We start from the raw sequence: 27,346 nt of genomic DNA on the forward strand, positions 1-27,346 counted from the left end.
TCTTTAAGGAACTCTGTAGGAAGGGAAGTGGGGCTCTAGGAGAGCAGAGGGAAAGAAGTGCACCTTGCACAGTTAAGAATCACCAGGAGGTCTCCAGAATAAATACTTCAGGCCCGAAATCACTATATTCTTTTATTTATAGACTCTGGGAGCCAGGAGCCAGCACAGCCTGGTGCTCTTGGACAGAGAATAAAGCAGCTATTGTCCACTCTGAGGTTGCTGAGGTGCCCTCCCCCGCTGATCTGGAGCGATCTACACAGCTCAAAAAGCCAACAGGAGGAATGGCGGGCTGGCCAAAAAGAAGCAGGCAGGAAAAGAAAGCCCCCTAAGTCCTGAGGGCTATGGCATCAGAGAACAGTGGAGTCCTGGGCATGTCTGCCTCATTCCTGTGCAGCCCTGCCTCCCCGTGTTCCTGCAGCTGTGCCTCCACCATCGCACCCCCTCCCACCCGCTGCCTAAGTGCCCCTCCTGGAGTGCATGAGTAAGTCCCGCTGCAGCCCAGCCTCCAGGCTCGTCGTCAGCCTGGCTGTGGGAGGATCGGTCAGCAGAGTCAATTTGTTGAAAACACCTCGGCCAAAGTAGTCAGCAATCACAGAGAAGCTGTCGTTGGAGCACTTGAGCTGCAGGGAAAGAGAGGAAGAACAAGTCAGAACTGAAGTGCTCCTTTCCCAGAGGAGGCGGAGGAAAGAACACCAGCCCCTCCAGCACTGGCCGCCTCCCCGAGGGGCAGGAGTCACCTGGCCCGCTCATCCCTACCTGGTGCTGGAACTGATCGTGGAGATCTCGCTTCTGTTCCTGGGCCCGGATCATATCCATGACCTTCCGGTTTTCAGGGAGGCAGGTGGGGCAGTCGGCGTCGCTTTCTGAGTAGCTCTCAAAGCAGTGTTGGTGGAAGGAGTGGCCACAGAGAAAGTGGACTGAGGGCAACTCCAAGGCGCTATTGCAGATGCTGCACTTGGTCTTCTGGAAAATCTTTGGACTACAGGCAAGAGAGACCAGAAAGGAGTGGCGAACAGTGAGGGCAGGGCCAAGAGCCATGTGGACAGAGAAGGCAGCTAGACTCAGTGAGGAGAGAGAGGTCCCTGCTAGGGAATTACGAGGCCCCGCTCTTCTTACCATCTAAAGGAGGTCACGTGAGGACCCCACCCTGGGCCTGCAGGGAGTCTCAACATGCTCCCAGCAGGTCCACCCAACCCACTGTGGGGGGATTTTTCTCTTTCCATTTCCACCACTGCCACTAAATTGTCTTTTTGGTCTTTACTCAGATGTGACCCTTTCAATGAGGCCTTTATTCAATTTTCCCCTTAGAACTTATCACCATCTAACAAGCTACAATATTTTGCTTATTTAATGTTTACTGTCTGTCTCTGCTTCCACGATATAAGCTCCACAGAGGAAGGCTTTTCATCTGTGTTAAGAACAGGGCTTGGGACATAATGGGGGCTCAGTTAATATCTGTGGAATGAAGAAACTGTTGTTCTCCGATAAAAACTTTACAGAGTTAAGGGCAGATAAGACTTTGAGAGTGGAGATTAATGTCTACTATACACATGTCTCTATTATCCATTTTCTGTCCAAGTTTCTACCTCTGAGGACTTCCCACAACTCAGATGTGTGTCTAGAAAAGGTTAAATACAGGCATGTTCAGAAAGAAAAGTACCTGCTACAGGGTAATATCCTCCAAATTTCAATTAATAACATTGTGTAATCAATCATTCTTTGGAATTCCTCCATTAAAAGAGATCTTCAAGAATGAAATGCTCAAACACACTCCATACAATCCTCTGTCTGTGAAAACTATCTAATGACACCCTGCAAAGAACAAGGTTACCCCTGCACACCTCCACACCCCAGATGCCAAGTACCTGGCCTTTAGCTCCTGGATCTCCTGGCGGATGCGAGTGGTCTCCTCTCGGTAGCGCCGCACCCGCAGCTCGTCCTGTGCGATCTGCTGGCTCTGTTTCTGCAGTTTTTGGACCAGGTAGTCCCGGATGACAGACAGGGTGGCAGTGGAGTTGTGCGCCAGGGTCTGCACCACTGAGATTGGGGACCGGGAAGAAACAAGACCATGAACCGAGCAGTGCTCTCTGGATAGAGCTGAAGGGCCCCCACCCCGGAGCCCGACTGTCCGCAGCCTGCACCACCGCCCCGTCCTCCCGAGTACCTAGAAGGGGTGGCATGAGGTTCTTGCTCTCGATGTGCTTGAGCACGGCTGCCACGTACTCCTTGCAGTCCTCCTCCTTGCGTGCAAAGTAGCTGAGCGCCTGCTCCCACAGGGAGGGCTCCTGCTCCCCGTGGCGCTCGCACACGGCGATCACCTGCCGGTACTGCTCGTGCTGCATGTGGTAGTGCATGATCTGCTGGAACCTGGGCCGGGGCAAGGCGCACTCAGGGTCCGTCCCTGGAAAGTGACTCGGACACTTCCCCTCTCCCTGCGATCCCCCAAACTCTTACAGTTTCCCCTGCTCATAGAGGTAAAGGACCCCATCCTGGAAGTCGTGCATCTGGCAGAGGACAAGGGCCTTGTCAAAGACGTTGCAGAAGCGGCCACTCTTCAGCAGGGAAATGGCCTCTGCATGAAGCTTCTCTTTGACCTGGAGGAGGAGGAGGGGAGAGCTGCTGGACATCAGGGGAAAATGACGAGGCCTCTCAGGACAAGGCAAGACAACCATCTCTTCACCTCAGTCCAATTTCCTCTTCATGGGGGACCATTTAGGCCCCAAGGGTGAGGTGTTATGATCTGAAGAAAGCAGCAAAGGGGGAGGGTACAGCTTAGTGGTAGAGTGCATGTTTAGCACGCACTAGGTCCTGGGTTTAATCCCCAATACGAAAGAAAAGAAAGAAAGAAAGAAAGGAAGGAACTTTAAATCACCAACCCCCAAAAAGAATTTTTTTAAAAAGTGCAAAATCAATAAGACAGCTCAAAAGAAAAAAAGAAAGGTTTAAAAAAAAAAGAAAGAAAGCAGCAAGAGGCAGCCATGAAAGCAACAGGAGCAGTGTCTTTCTCCAGCGCCTCCGGCAGCTCTGCCAGGTCTCACCTGCGGATCCTCCTCATGGGCCCAGTTCTGGAGTCGAAGCTCGAGGAGCGTGTCGTAGATGCCCTGCGGGGAGTCGGGCTGTACCTCGCTCATGTGCTCAAGGAAAGCTTTCAACTCCCGTGGGTTGTTGGCAAAGATGGGGATGAACTCCTCTGAATTGGCCTAGAATGGCAAGGGAGGAGAGGAGAGGCCGAGGGAGTGAGCTGGGTACCCGTGCCCCTAAGGTGACACCTGTTGCCCAAAAGCCATTCTCCCTGAGGCCTCACCCGGCAGCCTGGAGCCTCCCTATCCCCTTGGCTTTCGAGGCTGGGCCGATAGTCAGTACAAAGTCCCTTCAGCAACTGGGTTGTCTGCTCCGGTATATGGTGCATAAGAATCTTGCCATAGCGTTTCATGTTGCTCTCTGCCTGCTCAAAAGGCAGCTTGCCAATGTACCGGAGGGCTTCCTGATAATTCTATGGACAGATAAAGGCAGAGTAAGTGCATGCTCCTGCCTCACCCATCAGGAAACACTTTCATCATCCCAGGGATGTCCTAGAAAAAGAACAGGGAGGGCCCTGCCCAAGTCAAGAGGCTCACCTACCTTGATGTCCTCTAGCTGGATCTTCAAGTACCACTCGTGATGAGCATGGTTCTCAGCCAAATAGAGGGCATGGGAGTAGTAACCAGCCTGCCGGAGGACCTTGATAGCTGTCTCCACATCAAAGTGGACTTCACTCTCACTCTTTGTCTGCCAGGGAGACATTAGACAAAACCATTCACCGAGAGGTTGTGGTTGGGGAAGGGAAAGGAAATATGCATCTGATTTTTGGACCAGATTCTTAAGATAATAAAATCCATGCTTTTGTAACACTGTTATCCTGCTTCTCAGAAAGTTTCTAAGGGCCAAAGTCTTCCTCTGCCTGTCCTATTAAAGGGATTCCTCTGGGAACACAGGGCTCCCCCAGTGCATTTCCCTGGGCTTATAGATACCACGGGAAGTTCAGGCATCATAAAACAAGAGGGGAGACAAGAGAGAACTCACAGGAAAGGCTATTCCTCTTCCAAGTTTATAGACCATGGTCCTGGTCCCCAGATAAGGTCAGCTCTTTCTTCTCCCTGCAGCCCTGGTGGAGCCCCTCATGCTCAGTGGGACCCTTGAGGAATCCTCCACCAGCCCCACTCTGTACCTTGATAAACTCCTCCAGCTTCGAGCTGTCCTTGAGCTTGGTGTAGCAGTTGAGCAGCAAAGTGGTGTGGTCGGCGTTGGCCAGGGACTGCCGGTGCAGGGTCTGCAGGTAGGCTGTCAGGTTGTGGATGCGCTGGGCATCCAGGAACTTGCGGATCACATAGGAGGGCTCCAACTTTCCAATGGTTCTAGGGAGACACATGCATCAAATAGCACCTGGATCAGAGCACTTCTCAAACTCTCACGTGCACAGGAATCACTTGCAGATCTTCTTAAAATGCAAACTCTGTTTTAGCAGGTCTGGGGTGAGGCCTGAGATTCTGCAATTCTAACAAAATCTCAGGTAATACTGATGCTACTAGACTGCGGACCACATGAGTAGCAAGGCTCCAAAGCACTGGCTCTTAAACTTAGCTCAAAACAAGAATTCTAGGGAGGTTAAGAAAGAGGATAGAGGATAGCCAGGTTCTTAAAACCCCTCATTAGGTCAGAAAAATTCCAAGACCTGGTATCAAGGGAAGAAAGCGTGGAAGCAAGAGATGAATACCCTTTTCCCTTTAAAGAATCAGGTCAAAGGTCAAGCTAATGTTTAAAATAACAAGTACTCATCAGCTTAATCGCATACTGGTCATATAATATATTTGACCCTAAATATTCCCGTTCCAATAAGATATATCATCTTCTCACTTGAAGCATCACAGTTTCTGCAGGAAGAAAGAACAGTTCATAGCGGAGTCCACGCTCCTTTCCCAAGCACAGGTTTTAGCCCATCTGGCTGCCGGTCCCTGCACTGAGAGCTATTCCCTAAAGCGCCTCCAGACTGACCGGATATACTGCTGGACAGCCCCATCGTGGTTGCCCTTGCTGTACAGATGGTCCCCATACTGCATGAAGATCTGTGCCAACCCATCACTGTCCAGATGCTGGCTCTTGGCCAGGTTAATCGCCATCTCAAATAAGTTCTTCTTAAACAGCATCTGGAAGGGAAGAGAGATTAGAAAACTAGAAGCAGCAGTCCTGAGAAGACATCTTCCCAGAGCACACCCACAACACACAAGCAGCCAGTCCTGAAGCTCGGATCTGACTAGATCTTAGACTGGGCGGGACCTCTCAGATACCCCCCAAGACCAACATCACCTCACCTCACAAGTTCTCTGCAGCAGGCAGAGTGGACCAAGAGTGGGCTCAGGCCCCAGCCTCTGCTTCCCTCTAAGGCCTCATCCCAGGCCACCGACTTTATAATCCTACCCTAAGGGAGCTGAGTAAGGCTGTGACCCAAAGGGAAGGAAACACCCTGGCCAAGGCGACTTGGGGAGCCTGTTCCTAGAGCTGTGTCTGGGTGCCCGTGGCTAGCTCTGGGAACCTGGTGGCCTTGCCTCCAGTTTGGTCTGTGTGTCCTTCTCCTGCAGTGCGTGGACCCGCCCATCCCGCGTCAGCACGTACAGGGAGCCCCACTCGGCAAGCACATCCACTACATCCTCAAAGACGGCACTGTAGGCTATGAACTTGTTGCACAGGTCATAGATGTTGAGAATCTGCTTGTCGGAGCTCTGGGAGTCCCTGCTGGTAAACTCTGACCTGTGTGGGAAAGAAAAGGCACCGGATGTTTGTACCACTTCTGTCTCAGCTCCCCTACGTTTCCTTTCCCATGACAACTTTGATGCTGCCCATCCCACCCAGAACACATCACCACTCTGGCCCCTCTGGCAGTTCATCCTGTAACATGCAGCACTGCATAACATACAGACCTGGCCTTACCCTTTAGGATCCTATAATTAACATTGTGTCAGACGGAAAAATTAAGTATGTTCAAACATCCACTCATTTAACAAATACTTAGTGCCTGGTGTACGTAGGACACTGTGCTTAACACTGAATGAAAACAAACGAACATCTGATAAGGGTCACTCTCATCATGCTGAGGACTCTGCCGCCCTTTCAGGTGGCTCAGAGAAAAAATGCCCTGTCCTGTATGTACTTCCCAGCACTTTCCAATTTCTCCACTACTCAACCCCTTGTTCTTCTACCCAATTTATTTCGACTAGAGAGTAAAAAAACCCAACAGCAGGTCCAAAGATTTCCTGGAGCGTTCTAGGGCACCAAGGCTGCTCAGCAAACGTCTGCAGCAAAACACACACTTTTCAGTAAAAACATTATAACTGACTCTAGGCGTAAGCACAACCTACGTAAAACCAAAGCAGGGGAGTGACAGAATCCAGGCATTAGGAGTTTAAGATCAGTTAATTCTGGGGAACAAGTCCAGCCCTCTCCCTTTCACTTACTTGGGAGAAACCTTCCGGTCACGGGAGACAATGACGAGGTAGCCTCTAAACCAGTGAGCAATGAGTTTATGGCCCTCGAAGGCAAAGCAGGGCCCGCGTTCATCAGGCTGGTACAAGTAGACACACTCATCCCCCGCCACTATGAACTGCAGGTCCTGAGAAGGGTCGCTTAGAGCTGAGCAGCGCAGGCCACAACCATGGGTGTCCAGCTCCACACGAGGGTAGTCCTTTCCAGAAACTATGTAGGACTGAGAAAAGTAAGAAAGGGGTTAATGGGCTCCCTATGAGGAGGGGGCATGTAAGCCTTTCCCAAGGTATCCTCAACTCCATACTGACTCTCTCCACTTAATTCTTAGCACCTTAAGACTTCCCCTGGCTGCTTTGCCTTCTCCATTAACCACCATCCTTCTATTAAATATATAATTAAATATATGTTTTCTTTTCTGGTACACACTATCACTACTCACTACAAGTATTCAACAAGTAAGAGAATTTTACTGCTTTATCAAAAAACGATTTAAAAAAACTACTGCTAAGTAAATCAAGTACACTACAATAAAATGTAAAAAAAAAAAGAAAAAAGAAAAAAAAGAAACACAAGTTTACGAAATAACCTAAACAAACAAACAATTGCTGAGAGTAAGCTGTTATAAATTAGGAGCACCAGGAACCAGAGAAATTAAGCAACTTGTCCAGTATCACTTAAAAAGTTAATTAGGGAAAAAACTCAGGTCTTTTACTATAAGCCCAAGCATTCTTTTCCTAACTCAAACTCTTCCCAGTCTCCTAAATGAAGAAATAAAACATTAAGCTGGGCAAATGATTCAAGGCTATGTGATGAAAAATTTAAGAGTCCTACGTCTCTTGTAAGTTCCTGATCCCAACCCTCTGAGCAACAGAGAAGCCCTTCCTGCCCGGCCCTAGAAGTGGAGGCCTTGGTAATACCTGAACGTTCTCAGTTGTCACAACAAACAAGTGAGTGGTCTTTCCCGCTTGGCGAAAAGCCAGTCCAGTGACAGGATAGCTGCCCTTGTGTAAAATCTGGGTCTTGCTATGCCGGTCCCGGGTAATGTCCCCTTTGTTCAGTGTAACACTGCCATCTGTGAAACCTGGAGGAGAGCAGGAAAGAGCACTTTATTGAGGCTGAAAAGAACAGGAAGCACAGAAGGGGAAAAAGACCATTTGTGGCACCGGTTAGAAGTGATAGTCTTTCTCCTGATACCCAACTTCTCCGACAGTTACCATAAAGATCAGGACTCACTGACTCATTCTCAAAGAATCAAACTAAATGCTTTCTCATCCTAAACTTGAAAATCTCAAAGGCCTCAGTTCAGTACAAAGTGGTCTCATGAAAAGGGTGAAGATGAGCTGCAGAAGCAACTCTGAAGAAAATCTATCAAGAATCATAGGACGCTAGCTTCACCTTCCTTCTGCTTACCGATGGCCATAAAGTTGAGATTTTCATGGACAGTCAAACAAGACACAACAGTCGGCTCTGTTCCTGGGATGGCAGGGAAAATTCGAGTGCAGAGTGGATTACCACCATCTCTCTTCTCCAGGTTCCAGATCTTTACCTGTGGACAGACCTCAGATGTGTGAATGCTAGTTGCCCTCCAACAACCAACCACTCCCAGGCTTCTGGGTCTTTCCCGTTTCTTTTCTAGGACTCACCAGAGGGTTGATACCCTCTTCATCCTCACCAACAGAGGCCAGAATATTGTGCTGCTTCAGTTGGTACAGGTGTGTCACCCGTAGTTTGTAGGCCTGGAAACCTGTAAGCTGTAGGGAGCGGGGCAAGAACCAAATCTGGCCTTCCATATGTGAAGAATAGTCAAGGAGCCTCCTTTCCAAGAAGAGATACTTATATTTAGGCCAGAACCAAAATAACGAACATACATACAATTCTTTAAAATTTTCAAGCGTTTTCCCACATATTATCTCCTGAAACTCCCCCCTCTTAAAAAAAAGAGTAGAAAAGAAGGCCATAGTTTAGTGGCAGTAATATGAAGAACAAAGCAGCAAACTCATGGTCTCATTTAACTTCTCACCCACAATACTGGGCAGGGGGGATAATGACACCATACATACTCATCTTTTAAAGCCAACTTTTAAACAACAAGGACCTACTGAATGGCACAGGGAACTATATTCAATTTCTTGTAATAAGCTATAGCGGAAAAAAATCTGAAAAAAAAGTATGTATGTACATATGTGCATAACTGAATCACTTTGCTGTACACCTGAAACACTGTAAATCAACTACAGTTCAAAAAAATTAAAAAGTATATTTAAAAAAGCCAACTTGCATCCGTTTTTGACTGATCTTAAAAACAACCCTGCCACATTGTTATTTTACACCCCTTTTTCAGGTAAGGAAATTGAAGCCTAGAAAGGTTAAATGACTTGCCCAGAATTGCTCCCTCAGCTGGCAACAAGTTAGAGAACAGACTTCCTCCTTTTCCCCTCAGACCACAGAAGGAGCGCTGGGCACCCATCTAAGGGAATGGCACGGAACACGAACCCCTCTGACGGACAGCTTTCATCACAGCTGAATCTCTTCAGGGATCCGGGAAGGGAAGAGACAGCTCCAGAGGAAGGATATCTCCAAAGACTAGGCTCCCTCGGCCTGAGTCGCAGACAGTGATGCCAGGAGGGAGGCAAAGGAACTTGGATGCAGCGGGTCCAGAGGCAGGCGCGGCCCCGGGGGCAGCCCCATCACTACCCAGCGGCTCTTTCACCAGCTCCTTGTCGAAGAAAACGAAGCGCCGCCACTGCAGGTAGGCCGCCATCTTGGCCGCAGGCCCCCGCCTCCGGGAGAGAGATCACGTGAGGGGTGCCGGCGGATCACGTGAGCCGACAGCGTCCTGAAGCCTGGGTGCACCAGCCTCTCGGGTCCGGGTGACACCTTCCGGCTCGCTGCTAAGAGGGTGGGCGGGGCCGCGAGATGCAGGGGTTCCCGCCCGCCGCTCGCTCCGCAGTTCGGGATTTTGTCGGCTCTGTAAGTGCACTGGCTGCAATGCTTCTTAAAAGCTGGACCGTCACCTCTTTGAGCATCAGTTAATTCCTTTGTTAAATGCACGGGCAAAGAGGGATCAAGATGAGGAAAGTCACGCGCTTTGTGAATGGTAACCCGCTCTGCCTAGATGAATTATGTTGTGAAATCTCAGGACTGTTTTGGGACCTAAATGAACCGGTGTGGGTGAAACTGGTTTTTCCGCTGTAGGAGAGGAGAAGTAAAATTAGAGGTTGTGTGGGCCACCAGATACAGATCGTGAACCATAGTCAGTATCTTATATTCATTTTTCTGTCCTTCTGTCAGAGTGCATGGCAATGGCCACCTACAGCATGTTTCTTAAGGAAGCGGGGAAATACTGATGGGGCTGGAATTCCAAGAACCTGGGCTTTCTCTCCTTTCTATAGTGGCCGGTTATGGCCCATATACAGAACACAGCAAAGAGCGTTGAAGCCGCAGCTTTCAGCACTGAGTGATTTAACAAGTGGCAAGTGTCTAGGACGCACTGTAGTACCCACCAGTCCCAAGGGCTAAACCAACTCTGCCAGTGGAAAACTGCAGATGTACTGTTTGTGTCTCATAAGAATCTACATACAGGAGTGATATAGAGTCATTTGTGGCCGTATGGTTAGTATTTGTGAAGTTTATTTTTGCATCCCTCCCCACCACAGCTTTTTATTTTCAGAGCATTTTACTTCTTATCCCTCCAGCTGGAATCCCCAGAGACTAAGGGCTGAGTCTTTGTTACACTGAAGCAGGTTTAACAGAGCCAGAAGAGGCTCCATGTTTGGCTGAAGGAATGAATGGGGATAACTTTCCTCCTATCCCCTCCTCGGTTGATGGGAAAGGTAGTGTCCATTTGTCTAAAGAAATAAATAAGGAGAAGGCACACAAATTTCCTGATATCCAGCCGAAATGCCTTTCTTCTTTGTCACACAGGTATTGGAACTAATAATAAGCCAGGCAGAAGCACAAATGAGGAGACTGGACCTCCTTTCACTGGCTGAGCATATTCTGTGCTACCCATTAGAATTTTTAGATCCTATGTTATATCAGTTGTTAACACTATGAATAATGTATGTTAAAGGAAGCAACATAAAAGCAAGCAGAGAAGTGAACAGCCGACTGGCATCTTTGTTGTTAACACGGGTGCTCCCCCTACTGTCCAATGGTAGCGGCTCTTAGTCTTCCGCTGATGTCAGAACCAGTAAGGTCCGTGCCCATTGGATCCTCTTGTTGATGAAGGTACAAAGGCACAGACTGGCCCACTAGAACGACCCATGGCACCTCTTTGGACTTACTGCCTGCCTTCCTTTCCTCTTTTTGACAAATATATGTTCACTACTTACTATTCCTGGAATTGTACTAAATGGCCAGAATGCATACATAGACAAGATATGGTTCTTGCCACCACTATAGGGAACAGACATAGAAAGGACTGACAGTAACCAGCCCTTAATTTTATGTAGCGAATCATAAGTAACAAAGTGCTTTCAACTTTCATGGACTCTTCGTAGCAACTATGTGCAGAAGTATCATTATCTCTAATGAGAAACAGAATCTCAAAAATGTTCAGGTGACTCTTGGCAAAAACATCAAAGTCCTTTGGAAATAAAACAAGAGTTCTTCAGTTCCCTAACCTTTAATTAGATGGTTTGCTGGGGTGTGAAACTAGGCTACACATTTCAGAACATACGCCAGGGTTTGTCTTTTAGTCATGCTTGTCTGAATCCAGAATTCAGTACAGTGAGGAAGATGAGCAGGCAGACTACACAGAAAATGATTGTTGTACAAATTCACTTACAGTTCTGTATCCTGAGAACTTGAGTTCTGAAGGGACAAAAGATAAAGAAGCAATTCAATATTTAGCTTAAATTAAAGAGATCACAACCCAGAATAAAGAACTGGCCAATGCCCTCTCTTCTGCCCTTCAGCAAACTGCTACCTGTGATGTACAACAGTCACATCCACCGGAGCAAAACAGGAACACTTCTTGTTCCTGCTGCAAACTTTTATTTCCTATCATTTCCCCCGCTCATCTGGTTCTCTGGGTGGAAACTACTTTCTAGACTACTGAAAAGTCTGTGTTTTCTTTTTTAATCTTAGCCCCTAAAAAGGCTAACAGCAATTTCCACTTTAGAAGCAAGAAGTTCAACCTAAAATACTCAGAAGTCTTACTATATAAGAGAGCCCAGGGCTCCTAGGCTACCGTGAAACAGGAGAAAGAAGCAATTAGCTGATTATTGATTGTGAAAATCTGGGCTATAAAAGGAAAAGGAAATTCCCCATGAATTTGGCAAAGCACTTACTTCCTAAGCTTTTAACACTGCGGTAGTGCACATCTTTTAGTCTCACTCCTCTAGACTAATAGCAAAAGCAATTTAAAAAAGTTGTACCAATGTATATTTTGTGCTTAGCATGTCCCAAGCACTGTGTGAAACACTTTACACCGTTCTTTCATTTTCACACCAACCCTGTGAGGCACGTGCTGGCACGCCTCTTTGAATGATGTGGAAACTGAGACTCAGGAAAGCTAAACAGCTTGCCTCGAGTCACACAGGTAGGAAGTGGTGGAGTTCACAGACAAATCCAGGGCTATAAATTCCAAAGTCCTGTTTTCTGGGTACTCAGTATAATTATTTTTTAAAGAACATTCAAATCCATAAATTTGTTCGTAAGTCAGTGCTTCTTCTGTGTGATCATGAAGTCACAGAATTCACAAGCCCTAAAGTCTTGCTTTCTCTTCTTGACATAATTCCCATCTCAGTGCAAGCTGAGAAATGTTTCTAATCCTTTGTCTCTCCTCTTCTCCCATTCTATTTGAACTCATAATACTAAGACTTTAAAAATGCATTAATAGGTCCTAGTGTACAGCACAGAGAACTACATTCAGTATCTTATCGTCACCTATAACAAAAAACAATATGAAAAACAATATATATGTATAACTGAATCTCTATGCTGTATACCAGAAACTAACACAACATTGTAAATTAACCAAACAAATTTTAAAAATACATTAATGTTCTAGTGTTATTAAGGCTACTGGGGCTGTCATTCACTGCTGTTGAGGAGTGCATATTGGTAAACCTTTCTGGAAGGCAATTTGGTAAGAGGTATCAAATGCCTAAAAACCAGAATTTAAGCCCACATTTCCACTTCTAGGAATTTATCCTACATAGCTTGTAAGGGATAGATTTGCATAAAAATTTATCAATAAATGTGTCCATTGCAATTTTATAATACCAAAAGGAAACATCCTAATTGTCGAATTGTAATTTTGGTAAATAAACACTGCATTTCTCTATGCTACAATTCCGTAAATATAGCCACTGAAAATTCTGGAGAGGAAAAATATGACATAGTGAAATGTTAAATGGTGTATGTGACTGATATATATCATAATGCTATAAGTCATTTAATCTAGAATGGAATTGTGTTTCGTTTTTACTTTATTCTTTGTTTTTTTTATGTTCTTCCAGTTTTCTTCAATAACCACATATTTCTTTTGTAATTCTAAAAACATAGTTATAAAAAAAGTTTAAAAAAAATTATCTTAGTGCTTCTTCTGCCTAAGTTTACAGTAAAATAAAAAAACCAAACCCTCTAGTCTTTTGTGAAACACATACAAAATTATTTTTAAAATTTTTATTGAAGTATAACATACATACAGAAAAGTGTACATACTACAGTCCATTGAATTTTCACAGACATTGCAACCAGGATTGCAAACAGCACCCCAGAAGCCTGCCTTATGCCCTCTTCTAAACACTACCTCCCAAACGGGTAAGCACCATCTCATTTTCTATCACTATAGCTTAGTTCTGCCTGTTTTTAAACTTTATATAAATGAAATCATAAACTGTGTGCTCTTTGGCTTCTTTCAGTCAATATTGTTTGATTCATTGATATCGTCAAATATGATAGTAGACCAGCTGTTTCCATTGTTCTGTAGAATTCCATTGTGTGAGTCCAGCACAATTTGTTTATCCATCCAACTACTGATGGGCATTTGGGTAGTATTCAATTTGGGGCCATTATGAATTAAGCCATTACAAACAGTCTCTTAGAGAACATATGTATATATTTATTAGATATAAACCTAAGAGTGGGGTTGCTGGGTGACAACGAAGTTTTAAAATTCTCCTGGACTAGAATGTTTGCCCTAATCGACATTGCCCTCAGCCCATGACATAACTTGCATGGTTTATAATGTATGCACGTGCCCTTGCTAATGTGATCGTTTTAGTCTTCTGTTAGTTTGGCACATGTTCTGCAAGACAGCAACTTTCTTCCCTCGGATTTCCATACAGTGTGGAGGAAAGAATGTAGTCCTCAAATATTATTACAAATTATAAGAACTAGTGGATTCAGCTGTTGTAGTTAACCTAAATCAGGTGTTTTACATTAAAAATTTCCCATTGTTTTACAGCTTGCTCTTGTGAAACACTAGTCTCCTGTCTGGTCAGAGAACAAAACAGGTGAGTCCCCAGAGCACTTGCACCTGCTGCACCTCCCAGGGGGACAGACACACAGGTCGAGTAGCTGCAGCAGACTGTGCTCCCACCAAGGGTATTCTGGGAGTGGGAGTTCACTTAAGGGCAGGGGAGACTGACCTTCTTACTTTTCCAATTGAGTCATACAGTAGGTTTTTAGGGGAGGAGGGCATGTATAGCTCAGTGGTAGTATGCATGAGGTCCTGTGTTCAATCCCCAGTACCTCCTGGAATCCCAGCAAATTTCAGCACAACGCTTGCATATGACAGAGTTTCAATACATGTTAAAATGCATACTGTTTGAAAAGGATGGAAAAAAAACTACCCTATCAGATAGCTAGCCAGAAGTAGAGTCAGTTATTCAGAAACAAAATCTTACTCTGTGGAATTGAAATGACAGCTTCTATGGCCATCATTATGACTAAACAACCCCCATCCTACGGAATTTCTATGGCAGAAAATGAGGTGAATCTTTATGCACTGATAGTACAGGAAAAGCTCCATGATTTATTATTAGTTACCAAAAAAGAAGAGAAAGTTGCAGACAATCTAATTGTGTAACAGTTTATCATTTTAAAAAAGACAAGAGCTACATGTTTCAATAGACATGTATGTATGTAAATACAGAGGAAAAGGCCTGGAAAGTTACACATCACTGCTAGTTGATAACAGCAGTTTCCTTCAGAGGAGAGAGTGAGGTTGAGGACAGTATCAAAGGGATTTAGCTTTATCAAGAATATTTGAACTTTTTTCAAGATTACATTTGTGTAATTCAACTGTTAAAATTTTTAGCGAATTTCTCTATTTCTACCAATTTCTCTCCTACCCAAAGACTGAACTGTTCTTAGGGAAGAAAAATATACATCTCCCTGGTACTGCCAGTAGGTTTATCTTCTAAGCATAGGCACCTAACTCTCTATCCCTCTGCGTCATGAAAAATGTAGGGAAAGAACAGATGAGTTCCTTAACCTGGCACTGGCCCTAACCTTCTTTGAAGGGAGGCCGGACATCGATTTCGTGATCGAGAGGAAAGAGGCGACTGATATTTGTATTTAAGAAGAAAAGTGTGCTCATCTCAAAACTGGGAAAAGAAAGAAAAGTGCGCTCTCCAAGGACGATGTATATTTCTGTGGAACAGAGAGGGGAGTCAGGAGCGCCAATACCTACCCGAGGTGCTTTAATTCAGGCAGAAGCAGGAAAAAAAGAGAGTGCACAGGCTTTAGTGGAAGAGAAACGGGAGGTGGTGCACCTACGCTCAACCAATTACAGCCTTACAAATGGGAAAGCATCTTTCGTTGCAGTTTGGAATATCCTTTCTCACACAAATTAGAGTAAGGAGTCCAGGCCAAATTCTGCCAGTAATACAAGTGTTATCTCCGACCCATCAGCGTACGTCTCTTTTGGTGGCTTTAATTCCTCAACGAAACAAAGAGGGGTTGGAGTGGACTAAGCCTGAGGCACGGCGGTTCTCTGATTTCCAGCCAAAGCCTCAGGCAGTTCAATACCGAGCAGCGAGCGAGCACCTCTTCCGCGTGGCTGCGGAGGGGAGACCGGTCATTGCCGCTCCCCGGCCGCGGCTCCCAGGTGACCGGCAGAAGAGGGTCGAGCGAGGGGATCGCCCGTGCACCGACTTGCCCCAGTCACCGGCCATCACCGACCTGGGCAGTAAGGCACCCTGCGCCACGGTCGGAAAGTTACCGCGAGCACACCGGGACGGACGCTGGGTCGCGTGACGTGGGCCAATCCCCGCCGAGCGTCGGCGGTTTTCCTCCAACTGGTTGAGTGGCCCCTCCGTCTCCTCCCCGGCAGTAGCCGGAGACGGAGAAAGGGGCGGGCCTACGACGTGGCCCAATGGGAGGGCGCGCCGGGACGGCGGGGGGCGGGGCCGGGCGCGCGGCGCAGGGCCGGGCGGCGCAGGCTCCAATGAGCGCACGCCGCGTCCGGGGCCGGCTGGTGCGCGAGACGCCGCCGAGGGGTTGGTGGCTAATGTAACAGTTTGCAAACCGAGGGGAGTTGTGAAGGGCGCGGGCTCAGGGGGTGCGCTGCCGGCCTCGTGGGTCCGTCCGCCGCCGCGTTTGTCCCAGAGCTGGGGCCACAGGAGCGAAGGCAAGAGGTAGCGGGGTTGTGGATGGCAATAGGGACCGGCCACCCCTACTAGAGCAGGCAGCGTGCTAGCTCCGGGAGCGGGTCGGTAGTGGGAGTGGGGGCCTCACGGACGCCGGTGCGCTTGACCCCGCAGCTTGGTCCCCAGGGCGCCCCCACGCCTTAGGGATTGGCCGGAACCCGTTCCCGGGAGGGGGCGCCGCCGCCTTCGGCAGGTGAAGCTTAGGTGAACTCGGGGTACTGGGTACCCGCTCTGAGCGGAACCTTACCGTTCCGGACACAGCGTCTGGGTAGACAGCGGGGCCGGGGACGGGATGAAGGGAGGCGGGCGGGAGAAACCGAAGGGATGCTGAGGAGATAGGCCCTTCTTCCATCCCAACCTCCCCCAACGTCACCATCTCTCAGTTCCCGTCCAGGCCCGGCCTGGCGTTCCCCACCAGCGGAGGAGCTCCAAGCGTGGGAAGGTAGTTGAGCCCTGGGTGGGGATCCCTGGCCGCACCCCAGGTGCTAGGGTGCGCCAGTTGCTGCCTGTGCAGTGGAGGAAAGGCCCCGGTCTCCGGCCTGTCACCTTCCCTGTTTAGGGATGCGGTGGCTGGAGCCCAGGACCCATGCTGTTTCACCTGGGCCTTTGGGCACTTCTGAGAATGATGAGAGTGCTGGGTTCTCATTAGGAGGGAGAGGGTGTATAGACTACTCTACCCTGGGTAAGGATGGAGTAGGTATGAATCTTAAAGCTTCTCTGATCTGGGTAAGGTTCTACTGCCTTCACTCAGGGCATCCAGTTACAAGTGTTGTTTTTCTCCTCCCCAGAGACACAGTGGAAGCCATGGTCAGAAGGCAGAGGCCGAGGAGGCTGGCCTGTTTGGCCTTGATGGCTGTGCTCTTAGCAGACCTGTTGGCACTGAGTGGTGTGTACCCCAACAGAGGCATCAAAAGAAATAGAAATGAGTGAATGATGGATGATACGTGGTGGGAGGAGGGGATTAGGCTTGTGGTGGAAAGCCTCTGGGCTCTTGAGTTGCTAGACTGAGCCCTTATTTTTTGATGTTTTACTTTCTCCGTAGAAAGTGGTATGCTTTGATTAGAGGGGCCTCAGGGAGGTGGGGGAAGAGGGGCTAATTGACAGATCTGTTTCCCCTTCAGATACGCTGGCAGTGATGTCTGTGGACCTGGGCAGTGAGTCCATGAAGGTGGCCATCGTCAAACCTGGAGTGCCCATGGAGATTGTCTTGAACAAGTGAGGGCAGCCCCACGGGGGTGGGGAAAAAGGGAGTCTGGACCCCAAGCTGCCGTGGGGTCTTCGTCGTGCCCTCACCAGACTTTGGTGTTTGAGTGATCGTATGGGAGGTGTTGAGGCTCCAGCGTCCACCCCCCGCAGTAGGCACCTAGTCCCAATGTCTCTTTTCCTCAGGGAATCCCGGAGGAAAACCCCAGTGACTGTGACTCTGAAAGAAAATGAAAGATTCTTTGGAGACAGTGCAGCAAGCATGGTGAGCTAGCAGCCCACCCTCTTCCCAGAGGCTGTGGGCAAAGGAAAGAAGGTGACAGACCCTCAAGTCTGTTCCCTGGGCAGCCTCTGATGTAAGAGGAAAGTGACGGCAGGCTTGAGAGCCTAATACTCTGCTGCTTCTTTACCTCCTCTCAGGCCATCAAGAATCCAAAGGCTACACTGCGTTACTTCCAGCATCTCCTGGGAAAGCAGGAGAATAACCCCCATGTGGCCCTTTACAGAGCACGCTTCCCAGAGCATGAGCTGGGCTTTGACCCACAGAGGCAGACTGTATACTTCCAGATCAGCCCGTGAGTGCTCTGCTGGGGAAGGAGGGCTCAGCGGGCCTGCCAGGAGCCTCATGGGCGCGTGCTCACCATTGTCCTCACCTCCATGCCTGGCTTCCCTCGCCTCTAACTGCCTCTCTCCCCCAGGCAGCTGCAGTTCTCGCCCGAGGAGGTACTTAGCATGCTTCTCAATTACTCCCGTTCCCTGGCTGAAGATTTTGCAGGTGAGTGGCCAAGGTGGGGCCAGTGGCAGCCGGGTTCCCTCGGGTCTCTAATGGAGGCAGTTTTGCCTCCCAGGGAACATATGGCAATGTCTGAAGATATTTTCGGTTGTCACCACTGGAGAGCTGCTGCTACTTGCATCTAATGAGTAGAGGCCAGGGGTGATGCCAAACATAGGCTGCAGGGGACTGCCCCCCAAAACAGAATTATCTGGCCCCAAATGGCAGTTGTCTAAGGAAACCCTTGTCCAGGGTATGGAGCTGGTGGGAACCCTATTCTGTTGCCCCCCTGTAGAGCAGCCCATCAAGGATGCAGTGATCACCGTGCCGGCCTTCTTCAATCAAGCCGAGCGCCGAGCGGTGCTGCAGGCCGCTCGCATGGCCGGCCTCAAAGTGCTGCAGCTCATCAACGACAACACTGCCACTGCTCTCAGCTACGGGGTCTTCCGCCGGAAAGACATCAACACCACTGCGCAGGTGAGCCGGGCAGGAACTGCTGCCCAGATTTGCAGGGTGGCTGAGTCTGAGGATGGAGGCCACTTGGCTGGTTTTGCATCTTGTTTGCATGACTGGCCCTTGACAAAATGCAGCAATGCGCCCCTCCCCCCACCTCGGCCCCTGTTGGAGCCATTTGGCTTTAAGTTGGAGTTGGTGCAGCCCTGGGAGGCAGGCGGGCACCCTGGAGTTGGATAAGGTTCCTGTGACAGTGGCCTTGATGTCTCTGCAGAATATTATGTTCTATGACATGGGCTCAGGCAGCACCGTGTGCACCATCGTGACCTACCAGACAGTGAAGACTAAGGATGCGGGGATGCAGCCACAGCTACAGATCCGGGGAGTCGGGTAAGTGGGTGCTGGGAGGAGCACTGCTTGATGACATACCCTCAGACCAGGGGTTTCTTCTTAGAGGGGCAACTCCCTCACTGTTCTGCTTCCCGCAGGAATACTCTCCTTGGTAAGTGTCAGTCATTGGGGAATACCTCTCCCAAAGAGCAAGGGGTAGATGGAGCTGGGGGAAGACAGTGTGGAAGATTGAAAGGCAGAGAACTTCCCGAGCTGCTTCTAAGGAAATCTACGAGGCTATAGGCCACATGTAGGGTGTCAAATACAGTCATTTTTCGTTCTCGGCATTTCTGGTTTACTTATAACTGACGTCTCATTTCGTGAACCCGTTCCTTTCTCTCCATCTTTCGCTAGTCAGGTTGCCATCGCCTCTCTCCTGCGGAATTGCAGAAGATCTCCCTGCTACCAGTGTAATCTCCTTTCCATTCTTTGTCCACGTTTTAGCCAGAGGATTCTTTTCAGAATACCAACCTGAATATAACCTGTTTCTGTAAAAACCCTTCAGTGCCTCCAAACCTTATCCTTGGCCTGTAAGACTCCCTGTGCGCCCTGACTCCCCCTGCGTGGCTCCAGCCCTGAGCCTCTCGCTCTTTGAGCTCCAGCCATACTTGCCCTCCATGGACTTACTCACCATCCTCTGTCCCACCTCATGGTCTTGACACATACTGTTTCCTTGGTCTAAAATGTTCTTTTCTCTCCTCTTCAACCAGTTAGCCCCAACTCACCCTTCAGGTTTCGGCTCAAGCCTTACTTCTTCGCAGAACTTTCCCTGACATTCCTAAGTAGGCGAAGTTTCCGTGTATATGTTCTGTGGCATTGTCTGCCTCTCCTTTATAACACATGGGGTGGTTAAAATTTCACATTTATATGATTATTTGATTGCTAGATTGTAAACTTTTGACAGTGGGGCCCCTGCTTTCTTTTTTTTTCTCTCTCTTATAAGACAAATCCATGTGAACACCCAGGAAGTACAGTTGCAGGAATGAACTGTCACTGAGAGGTGTCAGCCACGTGGGCTGAGAGTCAGGTTTCTGTGTGGGTGAAGGGACCCCTAATGCTCCTCACACATCTCCCCATTCCCTTTTATCAACAGCTTTGACCGCACCCTGGGGGGCCTGGAGATGGAGCTCCGGCTGCGTGAGCACCTGGCTGGGCTTTTCAATGAGCAGCGCAAGGGGCAGGGCGCAAAGGACGTGCGGGAGAACCCCCGCGCCATGGCCAAGCTGCTGCGTGAGGCCAATCGACTCAAGACTGTCCTGAGCGCCAACGCGGACCACATGGCACAGGTGCCCACGTGTGGCTGCCTGAGGGCAGATGTTCCCCACCCAGGGGTAGAGGAGCCACCTGAGCTCAGCTCCTAGTGCCTGATGTGGCCCATCCCTTCTTCCCCTGCTGTCCTCCCATCCTCCCAGCATCCTGCTCCCTTGGTGTCGGACCCTCCCACCCAGAGAGTAGGACCTGGGTGAGAACCCTGACCCTCCTCATTCTCCCCCAGATTGAAGGCCTGATGGACGATGTGGACTTCAAGGCCAAGGTGACTCGGGCAGAGTTTGAAGAATTGTGTGCAGACTTATTTGAGCGGGTGCCCAGGCCTGTGCAGCAGGCCCTCCAGAGCGCCCAGATGAATCTGGTGAGCAGGTTGTCAGAGGTGGGCCTGGCAGGGAGACAAGTGGGAGAGAGTGATGAGGTGGCAGGGAGGAGGGAGCAGGAACATCAGGGAAGAATCAGGCTGAGGACTTGCTGACCCATTGCACATTCTTTCTCCCCCGCTCCCTGCAGGATGAAATTGAGCAGGTGATCCTGGTGGGTGGTGCCACTCGGGTCCCCAAAGTTCAGGAAGTGCTGCTGAAGGCTGTGGGCAAGTGAGTGTGGGGGCTGGGCAGCTGGGGGGCTGAAGGAGGAAGGCCAGGCTGTGAGCTGCAGAGCGGATAGTGCTGAGGATTGGGATGTTCACAGGGAGGAGCTAGGAAAGAACATCAATGCAGACGAAGCCGCCGCCATGGGGGCCGTGTACCAGGCCGCAGCACTCAGCAAGGCCTTCAAGGTGAAGCCGTTTGTAGTCCGAGACGCAGTGATCTACCCTATCCTGGTGAGTAAGCCTGTCTGATCGGGTGACAGGCTCCTTTTACCTCTCCCAGCGTGATCTCCTCTGTCTGCTCTGGCCTGTCCCTCTGTCTTCCTGCCGGTTGGTGTTCCCTACCTCGCCTCCCCCTCGAACCTTCTCCGGTTCTCCAGTGTGCCTCCTCTTCCACCTGCTGTGTAGGTGGAGTTCACGAGGGAGGTTGAGGAAGAGCCTGGGGTTCGCAGCCTGAAGCACAACAAGCGTGTCCTCTTCTCCCGGATGGGGCCCTACCCTCAGCGCAAAGTCATCACCTTTAACCGCTACAGCCACGACTTCAACTTCCACATCAACTATGGTGACCTGGGCTTCCTGGGGCCTGAGGATCTTCGGTGAGGGGGTGGGGCAGGATGGGGGCTCCAGGGAGGGAGGATTTGGGGTCTGCAGGGTGACACGGGAAGCAGGCTGTGGCCTTGGAGTTAGGTTGAGCTGCTCCTCTGAAAGGTGCTTCCATCCTGAGTGTGTCCTTGGGGAGGGCCCCAGCATCTGGTGCCAGGGGGCCGTGTAGGCTAGAGCTGGAGGCAGGCCGTTGGGGAGGGCTCCTCTGAACAGCTGTCTCCTGCCCAACCAGGGTATTTGGCTCCCAGAATCTGACCACAGTGAAGCTAAAAGGCGTGGGTGAGAGCTTCAAGAAGTATCCTGACTATGAGTCCAAGGGCATCAAGGCTCACTTCAACCTGGATGAGAGTGGTGTGCTCAGCCTGGACAGGGTGAGAGCAGTGGACCCCGTGCAAAGCAGGGGCCCATGTCCCACCAACCTTTCCAAAGCAGTTAGTTTCTCATGGTGTTAGAACATGATAGGAACTGGGTTTTGGAGTTGGATCAATCTTGAGCTAAACAAAGCTAACCAGGGACCTGGTGTGGGGTGTGGGCCTTCTCAGAGCCTGTAAGTGCTGATGGCTGTTGTAAATTTCAGAATTTATAGAATGGTTGAGGAACCCATTTGAAGAACAGTTGTGATCTGGGGGTTAATACCTTGTAGAACATGTGGGCAATAACACATTCTGTTGAGAGGAGAAGTTGAGGGTGTTGAGTGGCAGGGGAGCTCCAGTCCCCTCCCGGAGGCTTCGTAATCAGTGAGGGTGGAGGTGACCTGATCCAAGAGCCCGTGGAAGGAGGCAAGTGAGAGAACAGGCCAGCACAGCTGAGAGTCACATGGTTCTGCCTGAGCAGACACTGCCCCATGGCAGGATGTTTGTGGAGAAAAGCTGGGTCAGTTGTGTTTCTTCACCTTTGACCCCTATTTTCAGGTGGAGTCTGTGTTTGAGACCCTGGTGGAGGACAGCCCAGAAGAGGAATCTACTTTGACCAGTAAGATGAGTGTGCGTGTGTGTATGAGAGTAGACTTGTGTGCATTTTGGGGGGGCAGGCAGGCCTTGCCTTTAGGATTGTGGGTGGAGTCATTGCTGTGGTTCCCTTTGAGTCTTTGGGTTGTCTTCTTTCTAGAACTTGGCAACACCATCTCCAGTCTGTTTGGAGGTGGTTCTACACCAGATACTAAAGAGAATGGGACCGACACCATCCAGGTAAAGGCAGGGTGGAGCACAGAGGATGGTGCATGGGTCGAAGCAGCAGCAGCAGCAGAGGCAGGGGGTTGGGGTGGGCCTCCCAGTGCCTAGGATGTAATAGACCTCCTCTTCTTCTCAGCCCAAGCCCAATTAACCATACCCTTCCCTAGACTCTAAGCTGGCCCTGTGCCCCAGCTCCAAGGCCCACCTTCATCTCCAGACACTTTTGTGTCCAGCTAGACTGCTGCAGCCCGGACAGCCCACTCCCCATCTCCATACAGCCATCCTCTGTCTCCCCTCCAAGCTGTGTCATAGGCGGTGAACACCTTCAGAGCAGTGCCAGGGGACCTGGTTTTGCTGAGCCAGTCCTGATCCATGGGCTTCACTAGTGACTTACCGGCGGGTGTGATTGTTTCCCAGGAGGAGGAGGAAGGCCCTGCTGAGGGCAGCAAGGATGAGCCTGGGGAGCAAGCAGAGCTCAAGGAGGAAGCAGAGGCCCCGGCAGAGGACACCTCTCCGCCCCCACCCTCTGAGCCTAAGGGGGATGCAGCCCCTGAGGGAGAAAAGGCCACAGAGAAAGACAATGGGGAAAAGCCAGAGGCCCAGGTGAGCTGTAAGCAGAGTAAGGCCCACCTGGACCCACAGGCTGAGGGGACAGGTGCCAGCCTTGTTTCCTGTCCCCCAGAGCTCTGCCTGTGAAGGAAAGAAGGGCCTATGCTTCCTGTGACATACTTGTCTCTTCGCCCTAGAAGCCGAGTGAGAAGGGGGAGGCGGGGTCTGAGGGTGTCCCTCCAGCCCCAGAGGAAGGAAAGAAGCAGAAGCCAGCCCGGAAGCAGAAAATGGTGGAGGAGATCGGGGTGGAGCTGGTCGTTCTGGACCTGCCTGACTTGCCCGAGGATGAGCTGGCCCGCTCGGCCCAGAAGTAAGTAAGGACTGCGAGCGTGTGGAGGGTGGGCAGGGCGTGGAACGGCGCCACCCACACCTGCCACTCCTTGTCGCACAGACTCCAGGACTTGACGCTGCGGGACCTAGAGAAGCAGGAACGGGAGAAAGCGGCTAATAGCTTAGAAGCGTTCATCTTTGAGACCCAGGTCAGTCGGCTGGGAGGCACATCTGCCCTGTGTCTGGCGTTGTGGTGGGGCGAGCTCCGTGGGCCTTGACTGCAGGACCTGCTGCATGCTTGTCCTGTGTGCACCTCCCCAGGACAAGCTGTACCAGTCTGAGTACCAGGAAGTGTCCACTGAGGAGCAGCGTGAGGACATCTCTGGGAGACTCAGCGCCACATCCACCTGGCTGGAAGATGAGGGCTTTGGGGCCACCACAGTGGTGAGGGTCCTCCTGGGACACGGGGACGGGATGGGTGTTCTCTCCTTCCTCTTCTGGGGTCAGGGAAAGGGAGGTGAGCTGGGGGGTAAGGCCATAAAAAAGGATGGAGGGCTTCCCTGTCATCCCTTCAACCCCTCCGCCCTCTCCCACTCCTGCACCCATCAGATGTTGAAGGAGAAGCTGGCTGAGCTGAAGAAGCTGTGCCAAGGGTTGTTTTTTCGGGTGGAAGAGCGCAAGAAGTGGCCTGAACGGCTCTCTGCCCTTGATAATCTCCTCAACCATTCCAGCATGTTCCTCAAGTGAGCAGCTCCTTTGCCTTCCCTTCTCATTCAGTCCTGCCAAGCCCACCAACTCCTTCCATCAACTTCCCACTCCCCACCCCCCAGATCCCTTCCCTCCTGGGCTGATTGTCTCCTCCGTGGCTTGCAGAGGGGCCCGGCTCATCCCAGAGATGGACCAGATCTTCACGGAGGTGGAGATGACAACATTAGAGAAAGTCATCAACGAGACCTGGGTAATCCCTGTGTAAATACTTACCTGGAGATTTATCTGGTGAGGTGGGCCATCCTAGGCAGTGTGGGAGATGGGGAGAAGTGGAGACTCTGCCTCCTGGCTTGGCAGCTAATTGGGAGGGCAAGAGATGGTTGCATTTGAGGCCATGTCTGATTGGTCCCAAACAAGCCATGAGTCGTCGACCAGAGGAGCACAGAGCCCATCCCTGTGAGGTTGGAGAAAGTTGCTTTGAGGAGCTGGGACTTGAGCTAGATGCAGAAAGTGGGCTTTGGAGTTTGGGGAGGTAAGAATGATTTGTCATGTGAAGCAAAAATGTTTTGGGTGTGTGGGGACTTTTCTTTGAACCACAGCTCAGAAGTAAACAAGAACAGAATAATCAAGAGGTTCAGCTGTAGTTAGTCCAAAGTAATGGGGTGCCAGCCAGAAACGTGTATTCTGGGAGTCCCTCGTGGAGAGACTCCAGGACCATTCTGAGGAGTCGGCTTACCCCTGTGGGGCCGATGGCCTTGAGTAGCAGAGTGATTGGGAGTTTGAGGGAAGAGCCTGAGGTTGGTTGGGGGTGTGTTTCATCACGTGGTACAGACGTCTGCTGTCTCCGTGGCCGCCTCTGAGCATGTCCCGGCCTCTCCCACAGGCCTGGAAGAATGCAACCGTGGCTGAGCAGGCCAAGCTTCCCGCCACAGAGAAGCCCGTGTTGCTCTCAAAAGACATTGAGGCCAAGATGATGGCCCTGGACCGTGAGGTGCAGTATCTGCTCAATAAGGCCAAGTTTGCTAAGCCCCGGCCCCGGCCCAAGGACAAGAATGGAACCCGGGCAGAGCCTCCTCTCAATGCCAGTGCCAGTGACCAGGGGGAGAAGGTCATTCCTCCACCAGGTGAGGGCAGGGTGCCTGGTTCCAGGTGCTACTGGGCAGGAAGAAGCCTTCCTTTCCCTCCAGGGACTACATTTTCGTACTGGTTTCCCTCCAGGCCAGACTGAAGATGCAAAGCCTGTTTCAGAACCTGAGAAAGAGACTCGTGAGTTGGGGAAACTGGGAATGTGAACATCGCTTAGCCTAGGGGTCGGCAGACTGGCAGGCACAGCCACTTCCTGGGCAGCCCTTGAGCTGTGAATGGTCTTGACATTTTTAGAAGGTTATTTCCAAAACCAGATATGCACAGAGACTGAGTGTGGCTCACACATCTTGAAATATTTACTGTCCGGCTCTTTACAGAAACAGTTTGCCAACCCCTCAGTTAGCCCCTTCCTCCCTCTGCAGACACTAACCCATTTCTTCCCGAAAGCAGGATCTGAATCAGCAGACTCTGAACCTCTGGAGTTAGGTGGTCCCGGAGCAGGTGAGAGCGGAGCAGGGGATATGCCGGGAAGCCTGGTAGGGTCTGGGGGGAAACATTTGCCCAGAACTGGCCCAGTTACCTCCATCTCATCAGCTGTCGTTCCGTTGCTCTCCCCCTACTCTCACCAGAATCCGAACAGAAGGAGCAGCCAACAGGACAGAAGCGAACTTTGAAGAATGATGAACTATAACCCCCACCTCCCAGTTCCCCACTTGTCCCCGCCCCGCCCCCCCTTCTCCTACCACCTCTATTTATTAAACACCGAGGGTTGGGGGAGGGGTTGGTCCTGCCCTCAGAGGGTTCTGTTCCTCTTCTCTCACCTGCCATTGGAGGCGTGGAGAAGGGGAAGGAAGGGACGGCTCACCAGTTCCTTCTGGAGTAGTACTGTGGTTAAAGAAATGTTCTGTTCCCCAGTCCCACCCCCTGGTTTCCTACCCATCCAGGCCCTAATTTGGGAAAAATCACTATTATGTCTTAATTCTTTGCCTGTGGGTAGGTGAGAGAATGGCCATCAGTGGTTGGATGACAGACCTGGTGGTGAGAAGGGCGTCCTGGGATATTAGAGAGTTTTCAGTCTTCTCTGGTTGTCCTTCCTTCCCTCCATCCCTCCCTCCCTCTTCCACCACAAGGTCAATGCCACATGGGCCAGTGTCTGCAGAGCCTTGGTTACCAGGTTGGTTTCTGGGTACCTGTCTGTGCCCTTGCCTCCTCCAAGGTCTTCTCTTTCCCTAAAACCCTAGTCCCCATTGCTTCCTCCCATGGGTCTCCTTGGCTTCCTCTTGCAAGTTGGGCAGTTCTCTGCCTCTTGCCCAGAGCCTTTCCATCTGAACTGGCTGAAGTCAATCTAGATCGATTCCCACCCACACGTACAAGCCCTGGTGGCAGGGATAAAATGAAGAGGGAATCCAGCCACCTCTCGGGAGTGAGACCTATGTGCAAACCCTGTAGCTCCCCCACCTGTGGACTCTTGGGCCTAGGGCAGCCATGGAGTGGCTGACACAGGATGCCAGCATCCTGCAAAGTCCCAGTAGCTTGGTACTCCATGTCCCTCTACTCCCTACCCTTACTCTCCCCTGTTGTTCTGCCCTCCCAGACAGAGCCTTTCCCTCACCCCCTGGCCCCCTGGGCTGACCAAAATGTGCTTTCTACTGTGAGCCCCAATCCCAAGACCCTGGGGGCAGGAGAGACTATGGTGTGAATGTAAAAATGCCACCTCGCTCTCTTGGAGACAGGCCTTGTGGGGAAAGGAAGAGGGCATGGGCTGGCCTTTCGTGCATTGCTCTTCTGGGACGGGGGCCCACCACACCGAGGTTGGGCAGCCTGCCCTCCAGGGTCCCATCTGTAGTAGGAGCCGGGGCCACCTTCCCAGCTCCGAGAGCAGAGGGGAGCTTGGTTGTGTCTGTCTCTTGTCTTTTTTTCCTCTTTTTTTTTTTTTTTTTTTTTTTTGCCACATTGGCAGAAATGAGACCTAAAGGTCCCACCCCGTCCTATATGTTTGAGTTGTTTCACTAGCAGTTGAGGCTGGCTGGACAAGCTTGAGTCAAATTGTACTTTGGTCCATTGTTAATTGAGAAACTGTTTCAATAAAATATTCTTTTCTACA

General features: G+C 50.4%; 2 protein-coding genes across 8 annotated transcripts; one reads left to right on the top strand and one right to left on the bottom strand.

Moving 5' to 3' along the window:
* Positions 1–119: 119 nt before the first annotated feature.
* On the bottom strand, positions 120–9,316 carry VPS11 (VPS11 core subunit of CORVET and HOPS complexes). Its single transcript, XM_072954105.1, has 16 exons — positions 9,087–9,316; positions 8,160–8,304; positions 7,927–8,062; positions 7,434–7,597; positions 6,489–6,736; positions 5,583–5,784; positions 5,032–5,183; positions 4,208–4,394; positions 3,622–3,768; positions 3,305–3,493; positions 3,039–3,200; positions 2,455–2,594; positions 2,165–2,367; positions 1,866–2,037; positions 757–979; positions 120–620 (listed from the first exon to the last, which is right to left on the bottom strand). The coding sequence occupies exons 1-16, from the start codon at positions 9,275–9,277 to the stop codon at positions 456–458; spliced, it is 2,826 nt and encodes a 941-aa protein (XP_072810206.1). The 5' UTR covers positions 9,278–9,316; the 3' UTR covers positions 120–455.
* A 101-nt stretch (positions 9,317–9,417) lies between these two features.
* Positions 9,418–27,346, top strand: HYOU1 (hypoxia up-regulated 1). 7 transcript variants are annotated; one of them, XM_031670424.2, is made up of 28 exons: positions 9,418–9,486; positions 13,212–13,287; positions 13,934–13,982; positions 16,910–17,007; positions 17,243–17,336; positions 17,511–17,589; positions 17,745–17,899; positions 18,023–18,099; positions 18,392–18,573; positions 18,824–18,939; positions 20,033–20,225; positions 20,435–20,569; positions 20,719–20,801; positions 20,896–21,028; positions 21,203–21,390; positions 21,630–21,768; positions 22,309–22,369; positions 22,505–22,584; positions 22,987–23,172; positions 23,316–23,488; positions 23,570–23,657; positions 23,770–23,892; positions 24,058–24,191; positions 24,322–24,406; positions 25,040–25,280; positions 25,375–25,422; positions 25,693–25,743; positions 25,872–27,346. In XM_031670424.2, exons 1-28 carry the CDS (start codon positions 9,433–9,435, stop codon positions 25,931–25,933), a joined length of 3,183 nt encoding a protein of 1,060 aa, XP_031526284.2. In that variant the 5' UTR covers positions 9,418–9,432; the 3' UTR covers positions 25,934–27,346. The 7 variants fall into 7 exon arrangements, with proteins under 7 accessions (XP_031526284.2, XP_072810200.1, XP_072810202.1 ...); XM_072954099.1 differs by having other exon boundaries at positions 23,319–23,488; XM_072954101.1 differs by having other exon boundaries at positions 9,446–9,613.

Source organism: Vicugna pacos, chromosome 33, assembly GCF_048564905.1.
Source record: "Vicugna pacos chromosome 33, VicPac4, whole genome shotgun sequence".
NCBI lineage: Eukaryota > Metazoa > Chordata > Mammalia > Artiodactyla > Camelidae > Vicugna > Vicugna pacos.

Excerpts from the sequence above, each read along its gene's own strand:
- HYOU1 (XM_031670424.2), top strand. The coding sequence starts at position 9,433 with ATGCAGGGGTTCCCGCCCGCCGCTCGCTCCGCAGTTCGGGATTTTGTC. Across the intron at positions 18,574-18,823 it reads ACATCAACACCACTGCGCAG|AATATTATGTTCTATGACAT; the intron begins GTGAGCCGGGCA and ends ATGTCTCTGCAG. Across the intron at positions 23,658-23,769 it reads CGTTCATCTTTGAGACCCAG|GACAAGCTGTACCAGTCTGA; the intron begins GTCAGTCGGCTG and ends GCACCTCCCCAG.
- VPS11 (XM_072954105.1), bottom strand. The coding sequence starts at position 9,277 with ATGGCGGCCTACCTGCAGTGGCGGCGCTTCGTTTTCTTCGACAAGGAG. Across the intron at positions 3,494-3,621 it reads TCCAGCTAGAGGACATCAAG|AATTATCAGGAAGCCCTCCG; the intron begins GTAGGTGAGCCT and ends ATCTGTCCATAG. Across the intron at positions 2,038-2,164 it reads CCTCATGCCACCCCTTCTAG|TGGTGCAGACCCTGGCGCAC; the intron begins GTACTCGGGAGG and ends CCCCAATCTCAG.